Source organism: Symphodus melops (genome assembly GCF_947650265.1).
Source record: "Symphodus melops genome assembly, chromosome: 6".
Classification (NCBI taxonomy): Eukaryota; Metazoa; Chordata; class Actinopteri; order Labriformes; family Labridae; genus Symphodus; species Symphodus melops.
This window is the reverse complement of record NC_136696.1, coordinates 13,741,959-13,760,082: the sequence shown is the minus strand read 5'-3', so window position 1 is coordinate 13,760,082 and position 18,124 is coordinate 13,741,959. Positions and strand designations below refer to the sequence as shown.

The window sequence follows — 18,124 nt, the reverse complement described above, 5'->3', positions numbered from 1 at the left end:
TTCTATTGTCTCTTTTATTTATCCAACCTGATTCATTTTGCAATTTAGAATATTTCTTTTGCAGCTTGACTGTGCTTTGTGCAACTGATGTAAAGGGGGAAAAAACTAAATAAAGAATATTGGGGTCTCAGATTTTTTTGTGGTAGACAGCAAACTCGTTTTGTCAGGTCACTTTCATATTTTGAAGTAACTTATTGTCAAAGTATATGTTTTGATACATCTGTTTCCCACGTGTCATTTTCAGGATTATTCACAAGTCTACATGGAGAGAAATAGCCTACTGTAACTCTGAAGTATTTATTTATCTTAGAAAAAATAGGCAACACTTCTGCAGAGAGTTGTCCATCCTGAATTGTGCCTTTAAGTGACTGGTGGCAGGCCTACTTCATTCCAGGTACAATGTGCTGTCAAGCATCCAATTCTGTTACATCTAAACCAAATATTGGACTTTTTTTAGTGGATTTGTTTGTTTTACCAGGTTTGCTTATTTAAATTCATTAACGTTACTTTATACTTAATGAAACTTTATTATTTTTCCGCACAAGGCAGATATAATTTCTATGCAGATTATTGTTCGACTATTGTTATCATTTTGATGGAAAATCACTCAATGTGGATAAAGTTGACATTGTTTCCAACATTAAACGTATTTTTTTTTACGATTTGGTTTTGTGTATTTTATATGTTGGAGAATAAAATGAGATGATCATCACTTCAAACTAACATAATGCTGTTCTGATGGAACAAAGCACTGCGGGGGAAAACATTTGTTGTAGAATAAACATTCCCATCTAAGCATACGTTCATAGTTGTCGGTTCTTAATTCCCGTGATTATAAAGTACCTACACTTCTATGCATTGTTGTGTTGTTCTGGTGCAATTGGAGGGAAGAGTAAATTAAAGGTACACTCCATTGTACAGATTTTGTTGCCAGACTTCTCAGCTCATTAAAGGGGATGTCAAAGCCACCACCGTGCAAGCCGAGGACCCTTTGAGATCCTACAGATGTCCTGTCTGTATTATAAATCTTTAATTAGTTTAAAAAGACAAACATTGGTTGTATGCATATTATTATCTAAATACATGCTATATAATTTGACAGCTCGAGTATTTGTCACATGACATTTTGAGTTAGGAGATAACTAGACGTTATTTTTCGTCAGGCATTCTCAGAGGACGCCCAGTTCTAGCCCCAATGCATTCTGGTGCCTTCCCCGCTCTTCTGTAGGGATCCACCGCTAACGTGAAGCTGGTAAGGATAAACTGGTCAGAGCAATTAAAGGGGAAATGTTGCAAGAATATAACTCCGCTTTGGCCCTAAAATAGCATTTAGGGCAATTGTAAACACTTGTTATACACCATATCAATATAAACTTTGCACTAGTTGCATGTTTAGGGTTGTTTTATTGATACGAACGCTGATGTTGCACACATCGCATGGCGCAGGACAGGAAAGGGTTAATTTTTTCCGCCGCCGACATTTTTATTCGGCGCTCTTCGGCAACTTTTTAACTTACATGTGCACCCACCTGGCGCAGTGTTTTACTACTATGTATCCCATTTAAGCAACGTCATGCACAGTTTGTGTTTAAACACTGGTAGTGGACTGGGACAGACGGGGGTCTTTGTTGCACACACTGAGCTGCTTATGTCTATCATGTCATGAATGGATCAGCGTTTGCAAGCAAGAGCTAGCATTGAAACAAATACTAGAGTTACATCTAAAACAATGTAAAAATAAATAAATAAAAGATGTCACTGTAAGTGCACAGTTCTCCAAGTTGTTTAATACTTTGTGTTTATTGTTCAAACAGATGAGTTTATCTGCACTTTTAATGTTAGCCAGTTTCTAGGTTCAATAAACTTGGCAGCATTTTGTTTCTTGAACACTCCCACTGTGTTTTTGTGCCCTTTTGTGATTGATAATTTTTTTCAAAGAGCAATAAGGGGTTCATATGCAGCAATTTACTGTAAAGACTTACCTTACTGTTAGACAAGCGTGCGTTTTTGTTTTTTTTACTTTGGGGTCCCATTAATTTTATTTGTGCTGAAAGTGAAAATAGCAGCAACGATCCGCGATGCTTAATGGGAGTCTGTGTTGTCAGTTGTGTGTCACTGGCTAAGCGTTGGGATGTGCTGTTTATTTATTTATTTTAAATCAAATTAATCAGTCACATAGAGAAACGATGGAGCAATTCATTTGCAAGATCAAAGAAGATTGAGGATTTCCTATATAATTTTAGACTGAATAACTGAATTGAAACTAATTTCTTGTTTTTAGTGTTTTGTGCAGTTAAAACACTGAAAAGGAATTGGAGTGTTTTTTCTATTTTTTCTATTGTTAAAAAATCCCATTTGTTCAATCAAAATAATTGTTGTTTAATACAAGCGGTCTGACACAATCTATAAAACCCATAATGAGCTACTTAAAACCAGAATTAACTTTTGTTCTGTTGCTGAGGATTGAAGTGATTGAGCTCATTTCTAACTGCATTACGCAGTAAGAAATTAGCTCCGTTATGCATAAATGATGTAAGTAATGGAGTTTGATGACAGGTTATATTTGATCATTTAAAGGCTGTGCTTTTGTTTTTAACATTTTTATATCCAAACAGCATCTCTAATCAACATTGTAATGTTTCTGTGCTGTTCATTGATGTGTTTCTAGTGGTGAGGGCCCAGACTTTCTTCAGTCATGTCGGTGAGGGAGTCCTTTAACCCTGAAAGCTATGAGCTGGACAAAAACTTTAGGCTCACACGCTTTGCAGAACTCAAGGGCACAGGCTGCAAGGTTGGTTCTTCTTTTTACATTTGAATGCATTATTGTCTTTGTATTGCTAATTTGATAAGTTAATATTCATTCGGTGTAGAAATGTGGCATGAAAATAATGATTCCAAATGTTGTCATTGTTTTCTGTCACAGGTACCTCAAGAGGTGTTACAGAAGCTGCTAGAAACCCTGCAGGAGAACCACTACCAGGAGGATGAACAGTTTCTGGGGGCAGTTATGCCTCGATTAGGTAATTATGATCTGCATGTAGCACTATTAAGTGCATGTTGCTTTGAAAGTCAACAATAAACATTAGACCACAAGGACAATTATTACGACATCCAATGTTATCGTACATAGCATTAGCTTAGGTAAGAGAAATAAGTTATTATAAATGAATGCCTTCATGTGATGCTCCTTAAGGTGTGACGGGAAATCTACTTTGCAGTTGAAACCAGTTTTTTTCAGTGGCACTATAAAAAACATAGTTTCTGCAAATGAGATTTTTTTTAACTTTCCTTCCACAATGATGTAGTGCTGTTGATTGATAATTCTCAAACCCAACATTTCTGAGGGTGGAGACTTTGATCAGGGAAACAAGTACTACAAAACAAGGCTAAAAACATCTTAAAATTTGATCCGTTAATCAAAAAAATCTAGCAAAGAATCAATGCTTTCTCATTTAGCATGTTTCCATTTGACCTTGTTAATAGAGACTATAGTATTGCAGTAGTGCTTTATCATTCTTCTATGTTGTGAGAAGAAGCTAAGCTAGCTAACTGCTACCATTTACTTTTGATTCAAGAGGGACAGGTGTTGTGCAAAATTGAAGATAGATGTAGAAACTGTAAGTTAAAGCTTATATGTACTCTTGGATATATGTTTATGTATTGTACCTCATATAATTAATGCAATACTGAACAATTAAATCACTCATCACGTGTGTTCTTACATTTTGCCGCCTAAAATGTATATATATATTTTTTTTTTAAACCCGAATTGCCACATAGTCAAACCGAAGCATCAGACTTGAAATGGGCTGTTAGAGTAAACACAGGAAAGTCATTTGATAATTAGTTTTTCTGTTTAAGCCAAACTCTGCACAACCTAATGATGCCTTATGTCCCTTTAAAGACTGCATATGCACAGTTACATATTACAACATAGAGGGTTTCATAATTTGACTGTTGTTTTGTTTTTGAAGGCATAGGCATGGACACATGTGTGATTCCCCTCAGACATGGAGGCCTTTCTCTGGTCCAAACGACAGACTACATCTACCCCATTGTAGACGACCCCTACATGATGGTATGATTCAGATTTTTTTTTAATGAATATTACTTTGGTCTCAAAGGGATCCAATTGTTTTTACATTCAAGTGCCCATTGAACAGATGCCCAAATGATTGTTCTTTGTTTATCTTTCGTTTTGAGTCTATTGTTGATCTACTTTACTACTAAACACTTCATGCACTAAATTACCAGTATTTTTATGCTGTAGGGAAGAATTGCTTGTGCCAACGTTCTAAGTGACCTGTATGCGATGGGAGTTACAGAGTGTGACAACATGCTGATGCTTCTCGGAGTCAGCAACAAAATGTCAGAGAAGGTGAGCTTCATGTCATATTCATGTTTGACTCTTCATCATAATCTGAAAGTGCAAAGCATTTTAGGTAAGAACTTTTCAGAATGATATCTTCATTATGTCGTGCCCTGGGTCTTTACAGGAGAGAGATAAAGTAATGCCACTGGTCATCCAGGGATTCAAAGATGCGTCAGAGGAGGCAGGCACATCTGTAACAGGAGGACAAACAGTGCTTAACCCATGGGTGGTGATGGGAGGGGTTGCAACAACAGTCTGCCAGCCAAACGAATTTATCATGTATGTTAGGATTTTCTACTTTATATTTTCTTCCTTATTATGTTTGTGCTTCTCAATTTGTCTTCCAAGAATGTGTCATTGTTATCACATGTTGATCAGATAATTTTGACGGTCGTGTTTCTCTAAGGCCTGACAATGCAGTACCAGGAGACGTGTTGGTGTTGACCAAGCCTCTTGGAACACAAGTGGCCGTTGCAGTACACCAGTGGCTCGATATTGTAAGGTTTTCTACTCACACATGATTTGTCCCAGAAATGTTTTGATTTATATATACTCATACCATCAGCCTGTATACTTTTTTCCCATCTCTTAGCCTGAGAAGTGGAACAAGATCAAACTGGTGGTAACTCAGGAAGATGTCGAGCTGGCATACCATGAGGCCATGATGAACATGGCTCGACTCAATAGGACAGGTATTATGCTCTTTGTGTGTCCTAATAATTGATTTACTTACTCTATTAGCTGTCAGGCTTCTAGCTGTTGAATGGAGACTTTTTTTTATTTGTTTAAATGGCAGCAGCCTCTGTAGCAGCAAGGCTATATTGCACCCTCACTGGCTGAGTAGCATGGAGCATGCTGAGAGTCTGAGACACACTGACATATATTCAGCGCAAAAGCGCGCACACACACACGTGCGCCCCTTTTAACTTATAGTGCATCAGCACTCAGTTGATGTGTGATCCATCAACTGAGCGAGCCTGGGTCTCTACCCCTAATCGGAAACATGTGATCAGGTCAAACGTTTGGTTTGACTTTTCTCCGTTCATCCTCACCGGGTCTGCAGCGAATATAACGATGGAAACGTCCACTAAAAGTTGCTGTAGTCTGTGAACGTCTCCTCTTAGACTCTGTGAAACAGTGCTGAGTTATAAACACTGCAGATATAGTGCATTCTAAATGCACGCGCAGCAGGAGCAGTCAGAGATACACACGTCTAATAATGAACAGGCTGGTTATATGAAGGGTCAAATGTTGTCAGAGATAAATCAAGAGAAAACTTGTTTTGTGGAAGAATAATGTTATATTCTCTGAGGGATTTTAGTTTTTAGTCTGTAATGTTGTAGTGCTGGGGAGGGGGAGGGGGTTCTGGTGTCTATCTATTTAAAAAATAAAGGCCAGCAAATATATATTTCCTGATCTGACAAAATTATTAAATCGGTGACTTAAATCTGTGATTTATTCTTTCTCAGTTGAATGTACTGTAAAAGATGTGTATGTGACACAAAACCAGAATTTGTCATTTCGGCTGTTAAGATGTACGTTTGGCCGGTGAATTTTTTCATCTACCCGCCACCTTGACCGGTCAAAAAGTTAATTTTCGGACCCTGTCAGCAGCTGTAGAGCAGAGGCGATTGGTTGTAACAAGCTGTTGTGGAGACCAAACCTTTACTAACAAGCAGGTTTGTCGCCTTGCTCGCCCAAATGAGCGTGAGAGAAACCGATTAAGAGGTGCAATAGTGTTTTCAGGAAAAAATAAAGGAATCTTTTTTTAGTCATAATTTTTCTTCTGTCTCATTTTGTAAAATAAATCGTGAAAGAATCTTTTCGTGAATTGTATCAGGAGTTGAGTTATTCGTTACATCCCTATCTACTGTATAGTTTATATTTTACAGTACTACTTGCAATGTATTAAGCCTTGTATTAACAAAACCCAGGATGTATAGCGATAAGTGTTTTTGTTTTATGATTCAGAATTTAATAAAGGTTTTGTTTTGTTGACATTGAAATGTTCAAATCTGTAATATTATTCGGCACACTCATTCAACTTAATCATTTAGATCCCTTCTTTAAATCCATCTCATTCTCTGTGGGTCCTCTACAGCCGCTGGTCTAATGCACACCTTCAACGCTCACGCAGCGACAGACATCACAGGGTTTGGCATCCTCGGACACGCACAGACGCTTGCAAGGCAACAACGAAGTGAAGTGTCATTCGTTATCCATAACCTCCCAGTGCTCGCCAAGATGGCTGCTGTTTCTAAGGCCTGTGGAAACATGTTTGGACTCATGCATGGAACCTGCCCAGAAACGTCAGGTATGTTTTTGCATGAATACACGAGGCTTTTTTTTCTGAAGCCTTTTTATGGCACTTAAGTAGAGTAATCTTCAAAAACAGATTTACAGGTGATCAAAACAAATTAAAAGAAATGGTATAGATCTAGAAAGTAAAGCTTTTTCAGTGAATGAAGCTACATCGTCCATGATGGAGTCTCTTGTGGTCTTTTTTGGTTAGAATGAAGAACCGAGAACCACAATAGGTGGGGACTGTCATTGGATCAGTATTAACTCGGGAAAAGGTTAAGAGGAAAAAATGAGCATGACAGTTAGAATGATATAATTTATTACCCCCAGTGATTACTCCCGAGAACTTGGTATTGGTTTCACTGCAAATTCAAAATCTCATGTAAGCCCTTTGTGACAAAATCCCCTTCTGTTACAGGAGGCCTGCTTATCTGTCTGCCTCGGGAGCAGGCTGCACGTTTCTGTGCAGAGATCAAATCCCCAAAATACGGCGAGGGCCACCAAGCATGGATCATCGGGATTGTAGAGAAAGGAAACCGCACTGCTCGCATCATTGACAAACCCCGGATCATAGAGGTGGCACCACAAGCAGCCACGCAGAATGTCAACCCGACTCCTGGTGCAACCTCTTAATCCCCCCCCCCACACACACTTTGCTGCATCAAAACCGGAACCCAGAAGATCTGATTTTAGATTCATAAACTGCAAAAACATCCTAGAGTGTTGAAATATATACACAAAGTAGTACTTGCACAGAAAAGACTGTGTTGATGTGTATCCACGTGAAAAACAGCCCCACACAGTGGCTCAAAGGGGCATGACATCTCTAAGTGGACTCTACCTGCATTATCCACATGAAAAAAATAGAGCATACTTAAAATCCATTTGCCTTTTGTGTCTGTTTCATTGTTTTGTTTTATCTGCGTGAATGCCAGGCAGCTTCCGAGTAGAGAGTGCTGTTGATACATTCAGACATACGGTTGATTCAATTTGAATCCTAGGAAGTCTGTTGTCTGTTGCCTCTTTGGGTCTTTTAGAATCTGCTCTCATCCAGCAAGTGACCTGTGTAACGTTGTTTTTGTTTGTCCATTCACTTTGTACAGTTAAAAAGCTTAGTTTTAGGTAATTGATGTAACTGATGCCTTGAAAGAAACTGAGTGAGACCGGAATGGTTTGTTTTTTATTACTTTGACTTTTTGTATTGCCCCCTCCTAAACTAATAAATATTCAAATAGAAGATTGTGTTTGTTTGCACCATGGGTGCTGCATTCGTGAACACAGCCAGATGTGACAATATATCTTTTTACAACAGTAAATGCACATTGGGTTTTTTTGGGGTTTTTTCTCCACCTCAGAAATGATGGCCAAGTCAGTCCTCAAGTTATTTGTAGTACATGTAGTAGGAGCATTACAGGAGGAGCGCCTAAAAAAAAAAATCAACTTAAAATCTCCCCACTGATGAGGGAAAACAAGACATTTTGATGTGACGTTTCAAAATGAAAAGCTATCTGAAATATGGAACTTAAAGTACTGTATATTAAAGGCTTATTTCTATTTAGATGATTAAAATTAAATCATCTGCTACCAGAGACCCACTCTGTTAAGATTGGTATTTGACCACCTCACAGTGTTATTTATCAGACAGCAAGACAGTCTGTTCTGTTCTGTTATCTGAAAAATAAGCAATATTTAAGGTTTATTCTTATTTTCTCCATTTCATTTTTTTAAATGTCATATGTCCATCCATCCATTTTCCACCACTTATCCAGTGCCGGGTCACGGGGGCAGGAGTCTTAGCAGAGATGCCCAGACTTCCCTCACCCCAGACACTTCCTCCAGCTATTCCGGTGGGACCCCAAGGCATTCCCAGGCCAGCCAAGAGACAGTCTCTCCATCGTGTCCTAGCTGGGAGACAATAGAGGAAAAGCAAGTTCATGTTAATTTTAAAATTTTTATAGCTCAAGTTTTGATTTATAATAATGCAGGTAGGAGAGACAAGCCCATTTCTCCAAGATCATTTTAGATATTCAAAATAATCATAAGTGCTTTTTTCAACCATCAACAGAATTTTAAATCCCTCACCTTTTAGTACAGAAATTAACAACTTTTAAATGCGTAGAATTTGCCCACTTCTTAAAGAAAAAGTGGTCTCTATCAGAGAGAATATTTGAACTCCAGTAGGTCACACTCCCAGGGATCGCCCCGCACATCGGCCTCAAGAAACAATGTCATCCTTTGTGATGACTCAAAATGACATCGGTGATGTGGTCAATTCGATTAAGTCTCCCTCATGTGCAATGGATTGAATCCCCACAACTGTCTTCAAGTCCTGTTTTCATATTCTCTCAAAAGAAGTTACAAGGATTATTAACACCTCTATTAGCTCAGGCATTTTCTTTACATCTTTTAAAACCTCCTTAGTATAACCTCTCCTAAAAAAACCCAAATCTTAACCCCTGTAAGCTGAATGAATACAGGCCAATTTCCAACCTACCCTTTTTAAGCAAAATTTCAGAGAAAATTGTTTTTAATCAACTGCTCGTTCATTGATAAGAATGATTGTAGATAGCAGTCGTCCTGCTTTTAGACCTCAGTGCAGCATTCAACACATTTTAATCAACAGACAGAAATTGAGCCCCGTTTCCACCGAGCGGTCCGGCTCGGTTCGTCTCGGTACGGTGCGCATTTTGCTGCGTTTCCATAGACTAATCCCCGGAAAGATTCCCAAATAACCGATCCATACCGTCCCACTTTGTAGGACCCTTCCGTTGGGGTGCCATGAAAGTTGAGCCCATAGACATTATATGAATTGAATGTGCAAAAGTCCCACGTTTGTCCGTGAACAGTGCAGCAATGTAAATCCAAGCAACAGTCCCGGTGAAATCCAAAAGCAGTCCTGCTGTGTGTAGAACCGAGTACACGGCCACTAGACCACACTGGGTGGATCCCAAGTCCCTTATTTGCAGTCTCGTCGGTCCTCGGCCGAACCGGAAGTAGTTCCAAAGCCGCCATGTTGAGGATCGTCCCAAAGCTCTTATAGCGAACGGAGGAGAGAGGATCGAGGAGCGAGGAGGCTGATCCGAGGAGCGATGACCGAGGAGACACGAGAGCCGACTTCACGGAAGTCTTTTCACTGACAGACACGCCCCCTTCTCGTATATCACTCATTGATTGGACGCTGCACAGGATCAGAATTCAGTTAAACTTCTCAACATGAGCAGAGTTTAATACCAGAGAAAAGACGGACATTAAAAAGACATTAAATGGAGCGTCGGACATTTAAACAGATGATGAACATCAGTGAGTTTGTAAAGAGTCGGTCTGTGATGAGCTGGGATTAAAAAGAGTCTGACATGAAGATTATCAACCAGATATGAAGCTCTATAACTTCTATCAAATCAATACATCCTTCATGTTCTGTTCATCATCCCTCAGACTGTTTGAATGTCTGAAGATGATGAGGATGACAGTTTGATGAAGAGGGAGTCCGTTTTATATTCTTACTTATTTATCTTCACAAAGTTTCATCATTTAGATTCTAATTTTCAATATTCCTGACACATAAATATCTGTTTATAAAATACAGAGTTCGTTGTCTAAATACAGGCTAGGTTAAGTCAAAACTGTATTATAATAATAAATAGACAATTCAAAATGAAATCTTCTAGTCAGTAGAAACTGTCCTTTTGGTTATGAGTAGACAGCAAGTTGTTCTTCAGGTGTTTGTTATCAGGTAAAGACGAAACACTAACTGTGTATTTGATGAGAAATAATACAGCGTGTGTGTGTTTGATTAGATATAATACTGTACGTCTTTGTGTTGACATAAACAGCTGTTAGGCTGTGAAGTGGCTAAATATTCCTTCAAGTATCAGTAGAATTTTCTTTACATATTAATACAATCAACCACTCCAGATGGGAAGAACGAGTCCCTACGCGTGTGTATTATTTTACATGATGGTAGAAAACAGTGCGTTCGCCCCGTCTTTATTTTTAACACAGACAGCAACAGGCCAACGCATTATACAGAGTTTTCACTCCACAAGTTGCGCTAGAGCTCCACCTACTGGCTCGCACACACTCCTCTCCCAGACACATTATTAAATGTAAATTAAAACAATAATAATCTAAATCTCAATTCAAATAGCAAAAAATAGAAAATGGCACTAACAGGCTGATTGACAGCTGAACGTGATCAGCTGATGTTGCGTCATGTTACGCTCGAGGAAACAACATTTCATGTGTCTTAAAGCTGATTTACTCTGTCTTCTCTCCTCTCCTTCGTTTCCTCCGTGCATCTCTGTTGGGCGGGACTAAGACGCAAGTGGAGGAGACAACTTGGAGGACACTCGGTGCAAATAAGACACTTGAGATCTAGCCAAAGCCTCCAAAATCGGGGAAAGGAAGGCTGCATTCGAAGGAACCGCTGAATTGGGACAGCACTTGTCGCGCCAGTGTGACGTAATCGGTCTTAAAATGCAGCCCACAAAGGCTGCAACCTCCGGAATGGGAACTGGAGGAGACCAGACTTCAACTTGAGGAGAGTCAGGAGCTGTCCTCCAATCTGGCAGCACAAGAGCCGACCAATGAGAACCTGCAGAAAAAGGTAGAGGACCTCCAAAAACAAGAGGAGGCCCAACAGTTGAGGGCTGAGAGCCTCCAGAAGGAACTGGAGGAGATCAGGCTTCAACTTGAGGAGAGTCTGGAGCTGTCCTCCGAACTGGCAGCACAAGAGGCGACCAATGAGAACATGCAGAAAAAGGTAGAGGACCTCCAAAAACAAGAGGAGGCCCAACGGTTGAGGGCTGAGAGCCTCCAGAAGGAACTGGAGGAGATCAGACTTCAACATGAGGAGAGTCTGGAGCTGTCTGCTAAACCGGTAGCAGAGGAGGAAAAACTGTGCAAGCAGGAGAAGATCTCTACATGGAGGAAGATCAAGAAGGCCTTCACTCCAAGTTGTTGCCGCCAATACAAGCATCTGAAAAAAACAGATTCTGCTCCATATGTGACCACCTCAGCCTCTCCATCATCTCCCCAACCTCCAGCTGCCCCGACACACTGGCTGCAGCAGGCCAAGCAGGCACAGTGGGGACATGTAGAGTCCTGACAGTCTGAAGCCGGCTGGTTTCTGCCCGTCAGGACTTGACGTGTTCACACTGGGTCTGCGTGGGGTTTTTTCTCTGGGACGCTCCGGTTTAATCCCACACATAAAGTCGGACATAATTAAAGATTTGGCACAAATTTCAATAAAAATTTGAAGAATAATTTCAAAAAGATGTGAAATAAGCATTCTTTCTATATTTTAACAAAAGTCTCTAAATGCATTTTGAACAAAACAAAGTACACAATGTGAACCACAAGGTTGTTACATTTATGTGAACTTTGTTCAGAAAACATCTTTGGAAGCTGAACTTTGTTTAAATACTCCAAAAAACTGTGTGGATGGAGACATGAGCTAATCACTATTCAGTCCCTTCAGGAAGTCGCAATGTTGCGATTGCAACAATTCCACAATTTCACTCTATTGTCTTTGACACTTAATACTAATCTGCTCCTCAATAGTTGGTTACTTTAATGACAATCACCCTAATCACTCCTGGTTTCACCTTATTGTTTTGGACACTTAATGCTAATCACTGCTCCTTTATGTTGCTGAGCATTTTAATGGCCCAGTCTGCATCCCTAACTGTCTGCATTGACTGTTTAATGATTGTACTCACAACTCTGGCACTACCTCAAACACCACTGTACATGCACATGTAACTAGTTTCTAGAAGGTCAGCACTTTTGTTTCTAAGGCTCTTTAACTGTTTACAGGTCTCTATTAACCAGCACATGTTTTTCTCTCCTTCAAAGGCTATGTACATTTATGCTATATAAATTTAAGTCCAATGCTAATGCTAACTGCACAGGTTTATCTTGTAATTATGTTTACTCTTAGTCACATAGGGGCTCCTAAATCTTTTTAGGGGGATTATTGTATAGAGAGGGGAGGGGGGACAGCGGGTGTGTATTGTAACTAATGTCTTTTGTCCTCGGGATCAATAAAGTATCTATCTATCTATCTATCTATCTATCTATCTATCTATCTATCTATCTATCTATCTATCTATCTATCTATCTATCTATCTATCTATCTATCTATCTATCTATCTATCTATCTATCTATCTATCTATCTATCTATCTATAACTGTCCTTTTTGTTATGAGTAGACAGCAGGTTGTTCTTCAGGTGTTTGTTATCAGGTAAAGAGACGAAACACTGTAAATGTGTATTTGATGAGAAATAATACAGTGTGTGTGTTTGATTAGAAATAATACAGTGCATCTTTGTGTTGACATAAACAGCTGTTAGGCTGATTGACAGCTGAACGTGATCAGCTGATGTTGTGTCATGTGACGCTGTCGAGGAAACAACGTTTCATGTGTCTTAAAGCGGATTTACTCTGTCTTCTCTCCTCAGCTTCGTTTCCTCCGTGCATCTCTGTTTGGTGGGACTAAGACGCAAGTGGAGGAGACAACTTGGAGGACACTCGGTGCAAATAAGACACTTGAGATCCAGCCACTATCCCCTGTCTGTCTGCTCCTCCTGTGTCTCCTCCCCCGGTCTAGATTTGCAGCAGGTGTGGTTTCCAGGTGCAGCTCATCATCAATTAGCGTCCGTATATAAGCCGACTCTCTCTTCCTCGTGTTTTTTCCCTGCAGCTCCCTGCAAGACCTCACCTACTCCTTCATCTGCCTGTCGACCTGTCGTCTGCTGTTTGTCAGATCTGTATTCACCACACATGTTCTGGATATTGGATTTCACCGGGCCCGGATTTAACAGGGCCCAGACAATATTAACCAGGACCCAGCTGGGCCGCCCAGATGGGGCCTATTCACCAGCCCATATCTGAGCCACATGGACCCCGCATGGTTGTGTTGACAGGGTCTACTGCCCACCTACTGCCCATGTGGGGCCCAACAACGAAGCCCACTCTAAGCACATGCCCACCCAAAGCCCAAGTGAGGCCCATATGGGCCCCAACTGTACGTGTTTGCTTGGCCATCACGTGACCACATGGTGCATTGTCCCACTCCAACATTTTTTCTCTCTTACACATACACACACGTGCCAGGCAGAGAATGATGTTCTGCTTGTCATTAGGATAGATCCCCCCCGATGGGGTCAGGACCCTGGTGGTGGAGAACTGATGATTTGATGAGACTGAGTGGGAGAAGAATTGATAGAAGATAACTCTTCTATCAAAGGGAGGGAAAACGAGGGAGGAACGCTGTGCCATTGGTTAGATGAGGTCTGCTGACAGGACAGCTGATTAACCCTCAGACAGCACAAACTGACAGCTCGAGCGGAATGACAGCGGAAATGAGATAGCATGAAATAGGTTGACTGAGAAAGACCTGAATTGTGGATCACTTAAAGTTTCAAAGCGGCAGAGAAGGAAGAAGTGGTTGATGGTATCAAATGCTGCACTTAGGTCCAGGATGAGGATTTTGAGGTTTCCATCAGGGAAGGAGAGAAGGTCCTCAGCAAACACAGACAGTTGTGGCCCACATGGGCCTCACTTGGGCTGGTTGGGCTTTGAGTGGGCATGGGCTTAGAGTGGGCTTCGTTGTTCGGCCCCACATGGGCAGTAGGTGGGCAGTAGACCCTGTCAACACACCTATGCGGGGCCAATGTGGGTCAGATATGACCCACATGGGGCCCAGCTAGTTTGGGCCCCAGATGGGAGAAACCTGGGTTGCCCATGTGGGTCTAAGCTAGGGCCCATGTATTGCCTACCTTGAGCCCATCTGGGCTTGCCCACATGGGGCCACCATGGAACCCCACAAAATTAACCGGGACCCAGCTGGGCTGCCCAGATGGGGCCCCTTCACCAGCCCATATCTGACCCACATGTGCCCCGCATGGGTGTGTTGACACGGGGTCGACACTGAACACAGGTCTTCAAGCCTGATTTAGTGTCTCTGGCAGAACCGAGATAAGCTGTCTCAACATGACCTATACTTTTTCAGCATCTGAACACTACAGATTTGTGCTCATGTGTGTACATAATTTGTGTTTGTGTTAGTTATGAAGAGAGTAGAGAAGAAACAATGTACATCTGAAGAGGCTGGATCACAGTCTGAAACTTGCACACAAATTGGGAATACTTAACTACACTACCAGAAGCCAGTGGCCGGATTTATGTTAGATGGTGTTTACACTGGTGTTACAAACTATAATGCTAAAGTTCACAGAGAAAACACATGGGACACAGCGGCCCAAAACAAGAAAACAAAAATAGGTTTTACTCTCGTAAAAAAAACAAAAACGCAGTAGTCAAAAATAGTACATATCACAGTTTCACATTATTAAGTCAGTTATTCAACACTCTCTCGAAAGCTAAATGCCCAGACCTAATTAAGCCTCACTAGTAAACCATATGTCCCTGGTTATTGAGAGGAAAGGTCTGACAATCAAACTAGATCGCCAGTCTGTTTCCGTGTATAATAGAGGATAAACAGGGTCGGTGTGTTCTCGGTCGAGCGAGGCGATCTTCGTGGATGTTCTGTTCTTTGCAGGACGGAATGAGACGCAATCTTTGCAGTCTCTAAATACCATCTTCATTTCAGTATATGAAAAAGACGGTCTCCGAGAAGTTCCGTTGAGATGTGTTCAATGGATGACCCTAGCTCGGGATTCCGAACACAGCCCTTTTTTGGGGACTAAGGTTGCCTGGTTGCTTGTACGCCTGAGAGTATCTGCAAAGCATGCTGGGAGTAAGAGTCTTCTGACCTGTTTACCAGTTAGATAACTACCAATCATGGTTCTCCAAAGGGACGCAGGCCTGAGTTTCGTCTGGCATTCTAGTTGGTTTATTACCAATTCCAGTTATAGACAACTTGTTAATAACCAATATCATAAAGATGAAGAGAAGATTAAAGGCAATTTTTAAGGAAAACTGTCCCTTGAATGCAATTACCACATTGGTGGACTACCCGGATTTATCAGTGGAGTGGGCAGGGCCTAACTTTAAACAGTGGCAGAAAGCAGGCTTAAAAAAGTTACATGATCTTTCAGTAATGGAATCTTTAAAACTTTACAAATATCTACAAGTCAGGCACAATTTATTGAAGAAGGCAAAAACCTTCAATATAGTGGTTCGCATGCTAGGAAGATTTTTCTTGGATCATACAAAAAAAATTAACATTTTGTATCAAGGTTTTACACTCAGTTACAGAGTTTGGATTTGGATCAACTTGCTCCCTTAAGAACATCATGGTTGATGGTGCTGAAGGTAGGCAATAGATAATGCATGGGAAGAATTTCTGATGTTACCCCTCAAGATTTCGATCTGTAATAGACACAAAGAGATGCAGTACAATATCTTGCATATCTCCATATGTTTATAGTAAAATCACAACAGGAGCTTCCCTAATTTGTTCCAAATGCAAAGTTAATACCGGGACTATAATGCAATGTCTTTGGGAGTGTGAAAATTATTTTGGAAGGCAGTATGTGAAGAAATAGGCATGGTGATAGGAAAACAACTGCCTCCTGGCCCACTTCTTTGCTTCCTACAGTGGGAAGTCTACCAAGCCCTGTGAAGGACCATATCCAACTTCTTTTAATGTTGGCTAGGAAGGCTATAATGACAACATGGGTTGTGGATGAATCCAGAACTGTTCACTTGTGGAAAACTGATATCTGATGGGGGGTTTTTTTAAGAAAATGGAGAAGTCTTTCAGGCTGATCAGGTACCTACACCGGACATGGCGTGTAATAGTGGTCACATGATTCAAAAGATTTATTATTTGTTGTCTCCACAGTAGGCCTAGTTGTTGAGGTAATTACAACTTTGAATGAAATGCTAAAACGGTTGATGTTTGAGATAAATGTTGAAGTCCTTTGATTTATAACAATAAATGTTTTTGTTAGAAGACATCCCTGTTGAAAAGAATGCCTTTGTGAATCGAACCATGACATGGGGCGTCTCAAAAATCACCCACACCAATGCAGTGAGGTTCACACAAGACAGTTTGTAAATGCAGATTGAACAGTTTGTATATGTAACCAGATCCAAATATGTTTTTAAAAAGATACAGTATATTTGTATATCATATAGCATAGGCCAAGGTGTGGATTTCTGTTACGTAGCCTTAAACAATGTGTGTGTGAATCAGAAGTACATTTCAGAAACATATTATATTTTGTTTCTGGATTCTTTTTAAATATATTTGTTGATTGAGTCATTTATATAAATCACAATACAATACATTTGTGAATGCGGGTCCATTCATGAATATTGATCTTACTCTAGTGCGTTTATTCGTTTATTGTTAATTTATTGGTCGTTTCTCGAGTCCCATATTGTCTTCAATTTTCTAAAAGAAACTTCTGAAAAGTTGCTGTTGCACGTGGCAGGCGTTTTGTGGGAAATGTTTTCGAGACAGACGTTGAAATGCTTCAATTACAAATCGGATCAACATCTTTTGCCTAACCTATAGAAAAGAGGCTCCGCGAGGACAGCGACACCCTGTCTTCCTGTTTCAGCAGCTGTTGTAACTACGACAACCACAGACGCAAACGACTGTGGGCAACGTCGCAAGCTCCACTCCGTCGGACACGCCAGAGCGACTCTTTTCAGTGTTTGGTGAAAACACGTTTTCACTCCTCCTGACTCCCACTCTACTCTTTCTGGCATTTGGCGAATACAAATGATGAAGTTTAAGCCAAACCAGACCAGGACGTATGACGGCGAAGGGTTCAAGAGAAGAGCAGCGTGTCTGTGTTTCAACAGTGAGAAAGAGGACGAGGTAAGACTTGTCTGCAGACCATAAAGTTAAATCGTTCTTCATCAGCGGTCTTCATTGAGGAAAGAGCGTTTTTAATAGACGTTTGTGTTGGCATTTCCCACTTTAATAAGCTGTGCACGAGTTTATGAAAGCCCAACCTGTTATAGTTTACTAACGCAGAAACTGACGCAGTGTGTTGTGCTGAGGTGGACTAACTAAAACAATGTTTTATCAATTAAACTACAAGCTTGCAAACTCTGCACCCCCCCAAAAAACAACAACAACAACAAACAAACAAACAAAAACAAACAAACAAACAAACTCAAAGCCCATTTCATAGAGAAAATGAATCCTCATTGTGTCTTGGCTCTTCAAACTATGCTGGTTTAGTAGTGTTGTTCATTTTCTAACTGTCATTGTGATCACTAATCCTTGCAACACTGGTGCATTTTTAAAAACAATATGCCTTTTGCAACCTTGTTTATGTCTTGTTTCACATTTTGCTCAAATGTTGTTAGTAAGAATGCAAAGGGCTGCTGCAACAGTTGTAGGACATCATTTCACTTCACATTGAGTCTCCACTTGATTATATGCCATTAAGAAAAAGAAGGATTTGAAAATAGTACAAAAAACCCACTTACACACTCAGTAAGAAATGTCAGTGTACCCTTC

At 40.5% G+C, this 18,124-nt stretch overlaps 2 protein-coding genes across 4 annotated transcripts in view; both read left to right on the top strand.

Moving 5' to 3' along the window:
* Positions 1-1,152: 1,152 nt before the first annotated feature.
* On the top strand, positions 1,153-7,910 carry sephs1 (selenophosphate synthetase 1). The gene is made up of 10 exons (XM_079345980.1): positions 1,153-1,252; positions 2,669-2,791; positions 2,924-3,020; positions 3,975-4,078; positions 4,271-4,378; positions 4,497-4,651; positions 4,779-4,869; positions 4,965-5,064; positions 6,474-6,686; positions 7,092-7,910. Exons 2-10 carry the CDS (start codon positions 2,696-2,698, stop codon positions 7,304-7,306), a joined length of 1,179 nt encoding a protein of 392 aa, XP_079202106.1. The 5' UTR covers positions 1,153-1,252; positions 2,669-2,695; the 3' UTR covers positions 7,307-7,910.
* A 9,278-nt stretch (positions 7,911-17,188) lies between these two features.
* Positions 17,189-18,124, top strand: part of eea1 (early endosome antigen 1) — a 28,218-nt gene continuing 27,282 nt past the window's right edge. For all 3 annotated transcript variants that reach the window (XM_079345342.1, XM_079345344.1, XM_079345343.1), the window contains exon 1: positions 17,189-17,473. In XM_079345342.1, the coding sequence (XP_079201468.1) occupies positions 17,375-17,473 (99 nt within the window). In that variant the 5' untranslated portion in view covers positions 17,189-17,374. The remainder of the gene's footprint in view (positions 17,474-18,124) is intronic.

Coding starts and splice junctions, on each gene's coding strand:
- sephs1 (XM_079345980.1), top strand. CDS start 2,696: ATGTCGGTGAGGGAGTCCTTTAACCCTGAAAGCTATGAGCTGGACAAA. Junction 4,079..4,270: donor TAGACGACCCCTACATGATG/GTATGATTCAGA, acceptor TTTATGCTGTAG/GGAAGAATTGCTTGTGCCAA. Junction 6,687..7,091: donor AACCTGCCCAGAAACGTCAG/GTATGTTTTTGC, acceptor CTTCTGTTACAG/GAGGCCTGCTTATCTGTCTG.